Consider the following 15746-nt stretch of genomic DNA (forward strand, 5'->3'; position numbering starts at 1 on the left):
AAAATAGAGCTGTGAATCTTGCATATAAGCCTATACACAAGATTCACGGCTCTATTTTGCATATAAGTCTATAGGCACATCCTGCCGATTGCCATTTTTTTAAGCAACATGGTGATCGGCGTGGAGGCGAATGGGTCCAGGACAGACCAGGTAAGTGGCCCTCAAGCCAGGCGGTTCCACGGAATCTTCACAGAGCAGAGCTGCTCCGGAGGATTCTCGGGGGGGGAGGAACAGATCTCTCTCCCTAGGCAAATTCCCCACCGGAATGCATGGTGAGGAATCCATACATCCCTAGAGAGGATATTGCAAGGATTGTGAAATTGGTTGCGATGACTGCCGGTTTCGCCATCCACCCTGGGAGCAGCGCATTCTAGCTCAGCTCTAGTAGATGCAATCAATGAATAGATACCATTAAGCAGAGCCAGGTTCTGAGAAATATCTGGATGGGAGAACACCCAGAAACCACACATAAGCTTCTCAGAGCTTGTTGGAGGAAGGGTGGAGTATAAATGAGGTCCAACTTACATAGAGTTGTAGCTCCATGATAGAGCACATACTTTGCATGCAGAAGGTCACAGGTTCAAGCCCCAGCATCTCCAGGTACAGCTGGGAATAGGGATGTGCGGATTTTGTTAAATTTGATCCATCTGTATTTTGCAGATTCTCAGGCATTTTTTGTTCTATTGTCCGCTTATTGACGGAATCGGACGTTTTTTTAGGGATGCACGAAAATTGTGTTCCACTTGCACTAATGTGCATTTGCGCTAATGCACATTCACGTTAATGTGCATTAGCGCAAGTGCTAATTTGTGCAAATCCCCCCCAAAAGTTAAAAATCAGGCTGCAAGTCCATGCAACTCACCAAAAGCTGGTGTGCTGCAGAACCTGCAGGACAGATTCATAGAAACCTGAATTCACTTGAGTCCGTTGCAGATTTCTCTGACATCCCTAGCTGGGAAAGCCTCCTGTAGTCCAACTCCTGAAGAGCCACTGCTGGTTGGGGTAGATGAAACGGAGCTAGATAGGTCAAAGGCCTGACTCTGTATAAAGGTGCTTGCTAGGTTTCTAGATAAATGAAATTAGTAGAGGAGATCTAAGTAGCCTGTGTTGTTTGTGAATTCAGGGGACATGATTCTGAGGATAGAAGCAGGATCCTGAGTTAAGTTACCAGCAGGTTCCTTTAGGCATGGTTAAGGGTGCCCTTTTGGAACAGATGCCCATCACCCTATTTTACGTCGTGTCTGAGGATTATTCCCAGTGGCACCATTGTGTCCCCTGGTACTTAAAGCATCACCAACATTTTTAAAGGTACAGTGATGGATTTTTTCCAATTATTATTATATATACATTTTTTAAAACCAAAATCGATCAAGTAGCTGTCATTTTCTTTAGGGTCTTGGCGCATGGTCCCCGCATGCCACGCAGATGCTGCATGAGGGGGAAAATGGAGTGGGGAGACCTTCAGCTTGGGGAGGGCTCAGGGGGAAAGGGCCCCCACCCCATGGATGGAGTCCATTAGAAGAGATGCACCTTCAGCTACTCTGTGGGACATTTTTCTAGACCTAACTGGCCTCCACTCAGGCTTCTGAGCAGAGTAGATGCAGAAGCCATATCACATTCCAGCAACCTTTCTTTCTTTCTTTCTTTCTTTCTTTCTTTCTTTCTTTCTTTCTCTTCTTCTTACTGTTTTAACAGTGTGCTGAAAGGGAAAATAGAAGTGCTCTTTTACCTGCCCAGGGGGTTTACAGTCGATACACCACAGGGAGAACAAGGGTGATGAGAGGAGATATTAGTGTCGGATGGCAGGAGCGTTTGATAAAGAAGCAACAGCGGAAAATTTTAAGCCGGGGGAGAGGGGGACGACCAGCGGGGGGTAGGGGGAATCACTGGGAGCTGACAGCACAGGATACAGGTGAATCTATGGCAGGATGAGGAACATTGGGGGGGAGATGCTAAGGAGGAGAGGCGCCATAGTTTCATTGGAAGTGTGCAAGCTTTGCCTAAAGAAGGTCGTGAGTTCAATCCGCAGCCTCTCCCAGTCTCACCTCCTTCATCGACCACCCCCTTCGCAATCAACATACTCCAGGAAACAAGGTTTCGGGCTACACTACTTTATTAGTCAATGACTCACTTCTTTACAAATGCGAGTTCTAGGAAACTCTCAGACTGCAATGAAACAGCTAATCCACACATCTACAAGCATCAATAGAGGAGCCGAAGTGGAAGTTAGAGAAGTTGCCAGCAATCTGGGCAAGAACGTCTCGGCCAGACTAGCTTCGCAGGGATGCCCCTCCCTTACGGTGGCTCCCTCCTATGTTGGCTTCCAAGAATGGCTATCCGGGCGAAGCATCTGAGCCCTGCCCCTCACTTTTCCTGCTTTGCTTTGCATCATGCCCTAGCATCTGTCAAGTCATGCCCCTCTTCTTCCTCCTCCTTGGAAATTTTCATTCTCAGGGTGGAGGAATGGGGGAGCCATTCAGGCTGGGCCATCTGTGCATCACAGTCTTGGGAAGGAAGTCTCGCTGTATCTGTGCTCACTGGGGAGGGTACCTCCCCCTGTTCTTGCTGTTCCCATTCTGATTCCGAATCTGAGCTGCCAGACATCTCCACACACTCAGATTCATTCCTGACATCAAGGAGGACTGGGGAAGACTCCTGTCTGAGACCCTAGTCAGCCTTCCCCAACCTGGTGCTGCCAGATGTGACTGAGGGATTCCAGGAGTTGTCCCACACACCTGGATGGCACCAGCTTGGGGAAGGCTGATCAAGAGAGCACTGTCAGTCAGTGTAGACAATGCCGAGCTGGATGGGCCAAGGATCTGGCTCAGTAGTAGGCAGCTTCCTATGTTCCTATTGAATTGAGTTCTTTATGTGAAACCATGAGGACCAGAGTCTTACTTTATTTGGTGGGTGATGGGGGAAGGACCATAGCTTGGTGGCAGAGCACATGCTTTGCATGTAGAAGGCCCCAGGTTCAAAGCCTGGCATATACACGTTTCCCAGCAGGGCCAGGAAAGTCCTCTCTCTCTCCACCAGAGACCCTGGAAAGCCACTGCCAGTCATTCATTCATTCATTCATTTAGCACATTTCTAATCCACCCAATAACTAATGTTCTCTGGGCGGATTACAACCAGTTAAAAACTAAAATGCCATTGTAAACCACAGTTAAAAATATAAAATACTGTACAGATATTTAAAAGAATAAAATACAATATGATGCAAACCAATGAACAGCACAGTAACTGATAAAACAGCCGTAATAGCCTAGCACTAGGTCTCTAAAAATGTCTGGGAGAAAAGAAAGGTCTTTGCCTGGCACTGGGAAGGTAACAGTGTAGGTGCCAGGCGAACCTTTTTGGGGAGTTCATTTCATAGGTGGGGTGCCACCCTGAGAAGGCCCTCTGCCTTGTGGCCACCTGCCTAGCTTCCTTTGGGGGGCACATGGAGGAGGGCCTCTGAAGATGACCTAAGGGCCCAGGCAGGTGGCTAGAGGGACCAGTAGTTTGACTCAAGTGGCTTCCTATAAACATACATTGCACGTGTCTATAGCGAATCTTACCTCTGCCCTGTAAGGGAAGTTGGTATTATTATCTCCATTTTACAGCTGTGGGGCTAAGGCTGAGGGAGAGTGGCTCCCCTTTGGCCACCTCATGAGTTCATGGGAGAGGCAAGCTTTGAACCAATCTATTTAGCAGCCATCGCCCAATAAACACCATCTTGAGATTCTGGAAGGCATTCGTTTGGCTCTTTCCCATTGCAAAGTAATCAAGAAAGGGGGTAACTGGCTGATGGCAGAGAAGGGCGGTGGAAAATCACAGGACTGTTTTGATTCTCAGAAAGGGCCTTGTGACAGAGATCCATGAGCATCCTATGATTGATTGATTGATTGATTGATTTGATTGATTGATTTGATTTATACCCCACTTTTCTACCAAGAAAAATGGCACTCAAGGCAGCTCACAATCATGAATAAAACTTGATTAAAACAATAATAAAACAAATGCATTAAAACATAATTAAAAACACAGCGGTAACGCAATAAAAATCCTAGCTTTCCTGAAGGCCTGGCAGGCATTCTGCCTGTGGCTCAGCGAATGTTCAACAGAGCCAAAGGGATGACTCAGCTGCAGACTTGAACTGGCTTGGCCATCCTGCCCTTGCCTCAAGGAGACCCTGGGAACTGTGGTCCTGTGTAGGGACAGCTATTCTCAGCTTCTTTATTTCAAACAAAGAAACAAGCAGGCCTCTAATTCCCAGCATTCTTTGAAGGAGAGGCAAACCGTGATAGAGAAAACCGATGCAACCGTTGCAGATAGACCAAGCCTTCCCCAAACCTGGCACCTTTCTGTTTGGGAAGGCAGGGGAAAGCGCAACCCCATTGGCTCCCAGGCTTCTCCCTGTCAGGGTCTCTCAGGCCTTTTCTCAATAGCAGCTAAGTCGATATTTAGCACTTTCTAAACATTTCCTTTGAACATCCATGAGAATCTGCTCTGCCCTCTCTCCCAGGGGACTGGTGCCTGAAGGCGGCTGCAAGATGAGGTCAAGGGGGAGCTGCAAAGTGTGGGGTGATCGGAGGTCTCCCCTAATGAAAGTGCTGAGAAAAACAAGACATGCATCTTGATTCTGTCCTCCATCCTCTCTCTTGCTGATCTCTCTCAGGCATCCTTTCTGCCTGCCTTTCTCTTGAAAACGTTGCAGAACATCCATCTGCCCCCTCCTCTTGCCATTTTTCAATGCCCAAGATATGCAGAGCCCAACATGGTCCGTCCCTGTACGTTTTCCCCTGCGGGAAGCAAATGCAGATACACCCATTTGGGGTCCCTTTCTTTCTTATGGAATTTCTTCCTATCCTACATTTTATTTTTTATACATGTATGATGAGTTGGCCATTCAGTCACCAGATAGGACAACTGAAGCAACTTACTATTAAAACTTTAAACAATTTAAGAATTATTTGAAAACTTTAAAAACCAATTGAAAACTTTAAAAAACAATTGAAAACTTTAAAACCTCACCAACAGCAGGATTGAGAGCAGGAGAGAATCTTAAAAACAGAGTGTGGAGCTGATATATTTAAACTATGTAAAAAGCCATACAGAACGCAGATTAAAGAATAGCGACGAATGCCATTTCAGGCCCTCAGGTACCATGAAAAGCACAAGAGAATAGGGTGGGCATCTCCTAGAGTCTGAACAATAGCCATGATGGGGGCAGACAGACATGTCTAAGAAATCTGGATGCTACCACCAAGAAGGCTCCCTCTCCAGTCATTTCATTTATCACATTTCTATACCACCCAATAGCCAAAGCTTTCTAGGCCATTTACAAAAATTAAAAGCCATAAAAATACAATATTGGAATGTAATATAAAAGCCATGTACATACAACATATAAACAATGGAGTTAGGTCTTAATCTGGTGCCAAAGAGATGGCAGTGTTGGCGCTAGGCTGGCCTCACTGGGGAGACAGTTCTATAATTGGGGGCCACCACTGAGGAGGCCCTTTTCCTTATTGCCACTCTCCAAGCCTCTCTCTGAGGAGGCACCTGGAGGAGGGCCAAAGGTGACCATCATAGTGTTTAGGCAGGTTTATACTGGGAGAGGCGCTACATCTGGTTTTGGAGTCCTGAGCTGTGTAAGGCTTTGTAGGTCAAAAACAGCACCTTGAATTGGGCTCAGAAATGTACAGGGAGCCAGTGCATTCGAGCCTAATTTGATGTTATATGTCCAGCCCTTCTGGTCCCCATTTTCAATCTGGCTGCTGCATTTTGCACAAGTTGCAGCTTCTGAACCGCCTTCAAAGGCAGCCCCTCATAGGGCACATTGCAGTAATCTAATTTGGAGGTTTCCCACATAGACTACCAAAGCTCTACAGCCACCAGCCACTTTACACACGTGGCTCCCCTACCACCAGCCTGACATGGTACAATCCAGCCCAAGTTTTTCCATGTGATTCTGTGCGCATTGTAGCCAGGTGGTAACTTATTCCAAACATCTTCTAAGCAACCGGTGGGTTGCACGTGCCTAGAAGCCCACTGATTTGGCCATGTACCCTGCCTAGCTACAGTGCCTTCCTACTCCTGGCTGGTCAGGAAATTCCAATGAGAATCCAGGAAGCTGCTAACAATGTAAAGATGATAATCTAAACATCAAAGCATGGTGGAGTTCCCACCCACCCCCACCAGTTATTTCCGTCATGAAGGGTTTGGGTGTCGTTTTTTGATGGACGGATTCTTGAGTTCTTTGGCTATTAAAAACAAATGGCAGACTCAGAAAGATCTGAAGCGTGGCTGATGCTCTGTGGCTTCTTTGTGGTGGCTTCATGGTGTGTGTGTGTGTGTGTGTGTGTGTGTGTGTTTCCATGGTCAGCACCATGTCTGTGAATTGGTGCAACTGAGCTGAGTTGGGTGTGGTCACGTGGCATTTTGTGTCTTAACTGGATGGGGCTTCATAAGGAAAGGTACGGTGGTGTAAGCGACAAAATGGGTCAGAGGTGCTGGTCAAAACAGGAATGGGGTTCACTATGATCACTTCTCAAGAGACAGTGATTTTTCAAACAGAAGATGGAGGATGAGAGGGGCCACAATTCAAGATGGTACCACAGCAGAACTTGGCATACCTGAAAAATCTACCCCTTGGGCATCTGTTTGTCTGCCCACCTGCCTCTTGTGTCCATCCATCTGCCTTTGTCAGGACACTCGTCTAGCTCTGACTGTTCCTCTATATGTGTTTTCCCCGTCTTTGTTTAGCAAGTCACAGGAAATGAGGACATTTCAGAGTCTAGGGGGCCCATTGTGGGCTTTTGTCCCTTGGCACGCCAGACTGACAAAGGCTGGTCTTCACCTAGGGCTAGGAAGGTACAAGAATTTCGATTCTGTTTGCAAATCATCCAAACATGTCCCGTTTGCAATCCCAAACCCAAATGTGAGCAAGAGCGCTCAAGCACCTTCCTGCAGATGTGGGAATCGGCAAAACTCCAGCTCATCCAAGGTCTCCAAATTCTGTGTCAGAGCTCATTCCGACTTGAGTCCATATCAGGTTGTGAGCTTTGTTTTTTTCATTTCTCATGAAAATCTGTGCGTAATTTTCATGTGTTTTTCCAAATGTGTGCATCAGTTGTGCGCATCTTTGAAATGTGTGCATTCTTCTCCCATTGATAGAAGCATATTTGTGCACATTTTTCAAAAGTATTTATTTTTTCATGCGCATTCTTCAAATGTACGGATGCTGTTGAACGCATTTTGGGAGTCTGTGAATCACATTGCAAGCTCAGAAATGTACAGACTTTGACTGCAGATTGTGTCCAAGCCTGTGTTTCTTCTGGAAGGTGCAAACTGGATAAATTTTGATCAAAAATGAGAAGAAACTATTTTCTCATCCATTCCTACCCCTTCCACACTCCTTCCCCCACCCTATCATCTGAGCAGCCTCAGGAATCCCTGAGTGATTCTCTGCTTTTGGGCCAATTCTTACCAAACCGCAAGAACTGGGGCAGGGAAGTTGCCCCAGGAACACAGTTGTAAATGTGGTTCCTGCAGCCTCCATTTCTTCTATTGTCCCCAGAATTGTCAGAACCAGCTGAGCTATCAGATGGGGGCAGCTTTACTGCCTGCAACAGCCTCGTCCATGAGGCTTTCCACTTGCTGACAGGAATGGGGAGCAGGGTGTGGAGAGAAAGCGTAGAGGAAAAGTCTGTTCTGAATCTCCAGTGGCCCAAAGTCTTTGCTTGGACTCGTACGTGAACTGAGGGGCGGGGGGTAGGACCAATGAAACTGACAGGCAACAGATTCCAGACAGTTAAAACACAGTCCCCCTTCACACAATGCAGGATTTACTTATGGGTTTCGTTGTCGTGGAGGCTCAAAACAGAGGTGTTGAACCTCTTTCCTCCTGAGGACCAAGTTCCATTTGATAGAAGCTCTCGGTGGCTGCATGCCAGTGGTGGGTGGGGCTGAAGGCAAAAAGGGAGGGGCCAAAAATACCTTCCTATTTTAGCTTCAACCTCTTACTGCCAATAACTAAGCCTTAGGAGGAGTATTTCAACGTTTTAAGATGAGGGAAAGAACTGCACAAGAATCAGGAAACCACCAAACCATCGGTAGTCAGGGGGCAAGAGAAGGGCCATAGCTCAGTGGTACAGCCCCTGCTTTGCGTGCAGAAGGTCCGAGGTTCGATCCCCAGCATCTCCAGGTAGGGCTGGAGAAACCCCTGCCTGAAACCCTGGAGAGCCGCCGCTGCCAGTCAGTGTCGATAATACTGGGCTAGATGGACCCAGGGTCTGACTCGGTGCAAGGCAGCTTCCGATGTTCCTATGAAGGGGTGTGGCCATCTGGGGAATGCTGAGGAGCTGGATAGGGACCCCAGGTGGGCCGGATTTGAGGCTCAGCACTCCTGCTTTAAAAGGGGATTCAACGAAGTTATGGAGGAGAGGGGTGTCTCTCAATATTAGCCATAATTGCTGTATAATCTAAGTACCAGATGCTGGAGAGAGTCAATGCTGCGGGGAGGGCTATTGCCTCCATGTTCTGCTTGTGGGCTTCCCATTGGGGCATCTGTCTGGCCACTGTGGGATAGTCTTATCCTGAAGGGCTCATCTTACGCAGAATCCTGGAGAAGCCTCGAGAACACCATCGCGTTGTTTCTGTTTCTCTCATCAGCCTTTCCTTGCCATTGGTGGTGTGCCCTTGTCACATTTCACATTGGATCTGTGTGTTCCTCACAGAAATGGCACACCTGGATTTTCACTGAAAGCCAGACATGTAGGTGTGTCGATCGCCCTGGTGGAATGCCAGAGGACATCGACTACATTCTTTCCCCTGGCCCTCTTTCTTCTCATTACCATCAATAGAGACTTGCTCATGGCCATTAACCTTTGACTTATGCTTATACATTTCAGACTCCTGAGACTAAGCTCTGAAACGTCAGAGGCACAGAGCCCCTGCCAGTCCAATGCTTCCCGCCTGTGTCCTTTTTATAAGGCACATTGCAATGCTGAAGTCTTCAGCCCAAAGCCCAGATTGGGAGGGGAGGGGGGATCTTGCCACTTAGGGGGTACAAGAGGCCAGAAATGTCCACAGTGATGCGTTCGATGGACTTGAGTACGCATACATGCCTGCTAGCTTTGAATCAAAGATGTTGGACAAGGAACAAGGGCGGGTAGTAACAGCACAATGAGTTGTGGGGCAACCTAGAGAGCCATGGGTGGCAGCACTGTGGGGTACCAGAGGGGAGGAGGCAATTGTATTTGTGGTGCATCTGTTTGCATTCATGTGTTCAGAGGCATGGGAAGTGAGGGTCTCACCCTACCACCAATCACAAACATTGGCCTTCGTTTGTACCCAACCTTAGTCAAAATGGTGCCACCAAAGGGAAGCCCAAGGCCTTGTCAAGCATACCAACTCTATGAGCATCAGGATGTAGGAGTGAATCTTTGGTTCTCATGCACCCCCACGTATAGTGTGCCATGTGGTTGGGTGCATATATGCACATAATCTCTGTTTCTGATTCATCCACCATAAAAAGGGGGGGGAGGTCATGTGGGCAGGCATACCGCAAGATGTGGTGATGGCCACCAGTTTGGATGGCTTTCAAGGGGAATTGGACAAATTGGCCAGTGATTTGCATGGCTTTAAAAGGGGATTGGACACATTCATGGAGGATCAAGCTATCACTGCCTATTTGCCCTGATGGCTCTGTGCTACCTCCAGTACCAGTGTCAGCGAGCCTATGTACAGCAGTTGCTGGGGAAGATGGGTGGGAAGGTGCTGTGGCACTCATGTCCTACTTGTGGACTTCCCACAGGCAGCTGGTTGGCTATTGTGTGAACAGAATGCTGGACTAGATGGACTCTGATCCAGCAGGGCTTGTCTTATGTTCTTATATGCAAGTATCAGTTCATGCACATAAACATTCTGTGCACCGCATGGGGGACATTTACCAGCCAGGGACTCACTCCCAGGCCTCCACCGTGTGTTGTGCCATAAGCCTCGTAAAGCAAAGGGAGACAAAAATGTGTCTAGAAACATGTGTACTTCTGACTTGTCTCATCTGCATTTGTGCAACAGCTTATGCATTGGCTTCAAAGGGATTATGCCTTGATTCCACATCACCATAACCAAAAGTGGAGTTAAGCCCACCATTCCCCAGTCACTGCTGTCCCCACCCCAGCACACACCACTGCGTGTCCTTACCTTCCGCAGTGCATGAGTGGGCATCTCTTCTAATGGACATTGCATGCATTAAGGAACGTAGCATGACATGTGTGTTGCATGTGACTTCCAGTGTCATCAAGTTGCTACTATGTACATGTCTCCAAGTTGGAAGGTCTCCTCCATCCTCTCACTGGCACACTGAAGATGTTTCAAGAGCTTCTTCTCACCCTGTCTTCTCAACCCACCTGAAGTGCTACCCAAGCCTCCCAGTTTCCTTGCTAAATTAGTTTGATGCATCCATGCACTTTGCCACATTAGAGGCTGGCTGGAAGGCACCAGTCATGACTTTGCCTCATAGCACTACTGGGACAGCACAGTCCCATCCGAGGCTTTCAAACTTTGTTCTGGGGAGACTTTCATTGGAACCCATCAGAAGTTCCTCAGTGAGGTCTATCATGATGAGAGACTACCCTGATCCCCACGACTGACCATCTCCTGCAATGGGCAGCACCATGGGAGTGTGGAGTGTGTTTCAGGGCACCTTCGCAGTTCACACAGAGTGTTAGTAAGGCCCAACAGGTCGCATGAATGGTCAGGTTCCAGGTGGTCATGATTCAAAGCTAAGAGGTGGAGGGGAAGCAGGTGCATTGCCCCTAGGCTAGCAGGGTTCAAGAGGCTCAACAGCAATAGAGGACTAGAAGGGCCAAAAGCAAACATTATAGTCAAAACCAAACAGGGCGCCCTCTCCTGGCCTTGAGAAGATGCCCGCAGCAAGGCTGGCTAGTTATTCCAGCACCGTGGAGAGCTCCAAGTGAGCAACTTGATCCAGCGAAGTCTAGGACCATTTCCTTGAGCAGTGCAAGGCTTTAAGGCAGGGGTGCTGAACCTCAAGCTGAGGGCCAAATCTGGCCCTCCCAGGGTCCCAATCCTGCATACTCATGCAGGCTGGTACTGCAACCTAGATGGTGCCTTCAGAGCTCAGTCTGGTGGGCCTACAGTGGGAACAGGGCACTGGAGATAAAGCACACAGACAAAGCACCATTGCCTGATTTGCTGGGAGCCCTGATTTGGGAAAGACACACAACGGAGGCCTAGCCTGGCTAGTGTCCCTGGTAAGATGAATGTGTGCCCTAGAATGTGCCCCTGAATCTTCTGCAATGCCCAGAATTTCCTTGATAGGAGCTCAGAGTAGAGGGGCCAAAACTTCTGGAAAGCCACATGTTGCCCACCCCTGGGAGATGGGCAGGGAAGAGGTAAAAATGAAATAGTTCTTGCAGAAACAAAGTTCTGCATTGATGGAGGATCCCTGTGTGCAATTTTAGAAAACAGAGGTCGGGGGGGGGGGGATCCTTGTTTGCTTGTTTCAAGAAGTGCAGTGTAGAGAATTCTCTGAAGTTAGAATGTTTGAGAGCCCCCGCTGTAGCCCAATCCTGCAAGGTGCTTGGCCATAGGTCTGAGCTTTAAGGTTGCCCATAGGTGACCCACACATCCACTGCTGATTCCTCCTTTCTTAAGCATTTAGAAGCCAAAGCTCCTTGTACACGGTTCGTTCTTTGTCACCAGTCTTCGTTTTGGTCTCTGCATGCTACATGGAGCAAAGCTATTTCAGCGATGCGAGCCCACATTTCTGTTTATTTACATAAGGATTCAAAACTCTGCTTTTTTGATACATGAGAAGTAGGATTAGCCATGCTCAAGAAACACAGACTGCCAATCTGCTCTGAGCTGATTTATGGGGCTCTTGCAAATAGTTTTGAAAGCTAGAATCCACCCAGCCAGAAAAGAGCAGTGTTTGCTTTTTGCTTTGCTTTCAAATCATGTGGCTGGGAGAAGCACTGGAGACCCTGGTCAAAAGGCATTTAAAATGTCCTTTTTAGCCATCAAGAGAGGAACAGGAAGAATTAATAGCCGAAGGGTTTCCAGCCAATCTGGTTTCCTTTTGATCTGATTATTTCAGCTCGTACATTCTGATCCGGTTACCTTTGACATCAGCAAAACAATTCGCAGTGTAATGTCAGCTGGAAAGCATTAAAAAGGTCAAGGGCCGGCGACTCGGCAAGCGGAGACTTACGAATGACCAGGAAGGCCCCTGGAGGAGTTTCAACTCTTCTGCCCCATCTTTATTTAGTTTTCTTTAAATGCTTGGCTGCCTCCACCATCCAGCTTTCGAGATCAAGAGTGGAGCATTGAACCTACTCAGTGATAGCATGGATCTGCCTACCGCAACCTTGTGGCCTGCAGAGATGTTGGACTACAACTCCCATGATTCCCAGCTGGCAATGGCCATGCTGGCTGGGAATCATGGGAGTTGAAGCCCAACACCTGTGCAGGGTGCTGGGTTTGGGAAGGCTGGCATTAGCTAGAGAATTCAGGACCCCAAGACAGAGTCATCACCACTAGCTTTGATGACTTCTAAAAAGGAGTGGAATAACTCATAGAGGAAGGCAGGTCTAACAATGGCGTAATATTAGCCCACAATAGCGAAATGGAGCTTCCAGGCACGCTGGCAGCACAGCTCTCAGTACTAGATGCCAGGCCAGGCCTTAGGGTGGGCCATCACCCTTCATACCCTACAGCAGGGGTGGGCAATACAGGGCACACAGCCCCCCATGGCTTTTTGTGGGGGCCCTGCCACTGCTGTCGCTAAATTTGTGGCCACAATGGTGGTGGTGGTGGGGAAATAAACCCCATGATTTTGCAAGAAAAGAAACAAGGGAGGCCATGGCATGCTAGGAAGCCTGCCCATGCACCTTGTTTCCTTCCAAAATCGGGGGGGCGGGGCTGTCACTGACACACTGCACCAATTTCAGCAAGGCCCCTCTGCAAAAATTCATGTGCTGCAACCCTTCAGCAAAGCTGCAACACATTCCTCTCCCCAGCCATGAACTCAATTATGAACTTAACTTTACAGCAACCCATTGCTGTCTCCAGGTTTCTGAGGGACCTTTGGCAAGGCAGCCTCCACGGGCCCCTCGCTCAGTGAGTCTACTTTCTCATCTCCATTGTCTCCAGCTGCTCTTCCTCCTCATCCTCTTTCTCATCCTTGCTTCCACTTGCTTGCTTGACAGGCAGAGAGGCAGTGAGCCAGAAGGCAAGGGCATTTCCTGCTTCTCCTTCTCCCCACCACCATTGTCTGGGCCAGAGTAAGAGGCAGGTGAACACGTGGGTTGCAATGAGGAAGAGGAGGAGGAACTCCAGGGGGCTCCTGATGGCTGATGGCTGTCCGAGATGGGAGACTGGATCAAATGGACCTTAGTCTGACCCAACAAGGCCATTTTTAGGAGGTTTTTTTTTTAGGATAGACTTGGGAGTGTACCACGTGTCTCTTTCTAAAGCAACGCAAGAAGCAAACAAGAGGTGAATATTTGTATGAAAACAATACACAAATGACTGGGAGAGAGATCCCATGGTATTTACACCAACCATGATGGGTTTTGAACGTGGCAAACCTGAAGTGTGTCTAGAGAGACTTCTCTTCCTTTCCAGGAATCCCGGAGCACGGTGGAGCCTTGCTTCATTTCCTTGTGGGCGGAGGAGCAGCCCCCGAGATACTTTGCTGGCGTTAATGCCCCAAGTCCCTTTACTCATTCCGCGTTGGGCTTGGAACAGCCTGTATCTCTTTGAAACCCTCAGTCGCATATCCAAGGAGGAGTTTGATCCATTGAATGTACACGCCTGCAAGGAACTGCCACCAGGAAACCATGCAGTTGTCCCTCGCAGCATGCCTCGCCCCTCGAAAGGCAGGGGAAGTTACTAACAGCAATGTCTTTCGTTGTCTCTTTCCGCAGAAGCCCAAAGGCGACCATACTATGCCGATTACTCGCCGACACGGAAATACATCCACACGCTCTGCACCAGCCACTACCTGGACCTTTTCATCACCTTCATCATTGGAGTCAATGTCATTACCATGTCAATGGAACACTTCAACCAGCCCAAGGTATGGGCAGTGCTTTTTTCATATAGGGCAACCCCATAGCTCAGTGGTAGAGGAGCTGGTTTGCCTGAAGAAGGTCCCAGGTTCGATTCCTAGGATCTCCAGTTAAGCAAGGATAGCAGATGGCAACACTAGGAAAGAGCTTTCACTACTAGATGCTTGCTGTCAGTCGGTGTAGACAATGGCTAGATGGACCAGCTTTCATAGCCTGAAGCAAAAGAATTGATATATCCAAATGGAACATCCATGTGCAGGGTGGAATACCTCCATTTACGAGCTCCTCAGATTTACTAGAAACAATAGGAGTTGGTTTTCTCCATTCTGCCCTGATTGGGAGCTTCTCAGAAGCAGCTGGCTGACCACCGTTGGAGACAGTATGCTGGAATATATTAAATCAGGTGAAGCTTTTCTTGGCATGCACTGGGAAAAGCTTCACCAGTTGTTTTTTGGCTGTTGTGTAACTCTTAAAGACACAGAGGACATGCCAGAGAGAGCTGGCAACCTTAGATAACTCAGACCAGGAGTGGGGAACGTTTGTTCTGTAGACCCCTTTCTGTCTTTTTCTGCCACCCTCTCTCTCTCTCTCTCTCTCTCCTGACACTCTATTTTCTCTCTCTTTCTGACACCTCATTTTCCCTCTTACTTTCTGACACTCCCTTTTCTCTGTCTTTCTGACACCCCATGTTCCCTCTCTCTCTCTTTCTGGAACCTCATTTCTCTCCCTAACCCTCCTTCTCTCTCTCTCCCTTTCTCTCTCTATTTCTGACACCCTTTAATTTCTCCCTTTCTTTCTATCTGCCCAGCAGTGCAATCACTCTTGTCAGAGAACTGATCTGGATTCACACCTAGAAAGCCTTATTTGTCCTAAACCCAGAACCTCCTTCCTGGGAACTCTCTCCTATTGTCAGGACCATCCAAGTTTCCCCACCACCTTGGGAAGTTAAATCACTGGGCATCCAGAGAAGGCTCGTTTCAATTGTGCCCCCGTGTCTTTAAAACCCTCTCCCATTTAACTCTCTCTTTAATATTTTTGTTGTACACTGCTTTGAATGTTTAAAATGTGGTTTATCGAGCCTTGAAATAAATTCAGGCAGATCATTTCTGTTTGCAGCATTTATGGGCCAAACTAGATATTATGCTAAATGTGTTCCGGGGTGAAAAAACACAGAAAGTTGTGACATCGAGACACCGGTAGGTTCTAGATCCGAGGTTCTTCGGTGGCAGCATCTAACATAGCATCGAGTTTGGCCCACACAGGGGCAGGGAATGAGCTGTGGACTTGTTGCCCTTCTGGGGTTAGAGCGGGGGGTTGATGGTGTGGGGAAAAGCTCACCCTAATGCAAAACCTTTATGCCTTGCAGTCTCTGGATGAAGCATTAAAATATTGCAACTACCTGTTCACCATCGTCTTTGTGTTCGAAGCAGTGTTGAAGCTGGTAGCCTTTGGATTTCGGCGATTCTTCAAAGACAGGTTAGACTGAATTCCCACAGTTCTCGGGGCCGGGGAACCCCCATAGCATTGCCTGCGGCCTAAATCGGGTGCTGCTGGCATTACATGCATACGCTTGCTGTAGACAAAGTGACAAGCGCTTTGTCGTGTGGTTGTGTGAGGCCTTGGCAAGGGTCAGCCTCCAAGCTGTTGGATCTGGGACTCTGG

General features: G+C 48.1%; 1 protein-coding gene across 1 annotated transcript in view; it reads left to right on the forward strand.

The window, feature by feature from the left end:
• CACNA1H (calcium voltage-gated channel subunit alpha1 H) overlaps positions 1–15746 on the forward strand; it is a 419417-nt gene that overhangs the window by 375219 nt on the left and 28452 nt on the right. Inside the window, exons 26-27 of the mRNA XM_084818118.1 lie at positions 13941–14092; positions 15451–15560. Of these exons, the coding sequence (XP_084674244.1) occupies positions 13941–14092; positions 15451–15560 (262 nt within the window). The remainder of the gene's footprint in view (positions 1–13940; positions 14093–15450; positions 15561–15746) is intronic.

Source organism: Heloderma suspectum, chromosome 12 (genome assembly GCF_057233095.1).
Source record: "Heloderma suspectum isolate Gila_16-S chromosome 12, 16-S_ref, whole genome shotgun sequence".
NCBI classification, from domain to species: Eukaryota; Metazoa; Chordata; class Lepidosauria; order Squamata; family Helodermatidae; genus Heloderma; species Heloderma suspectum.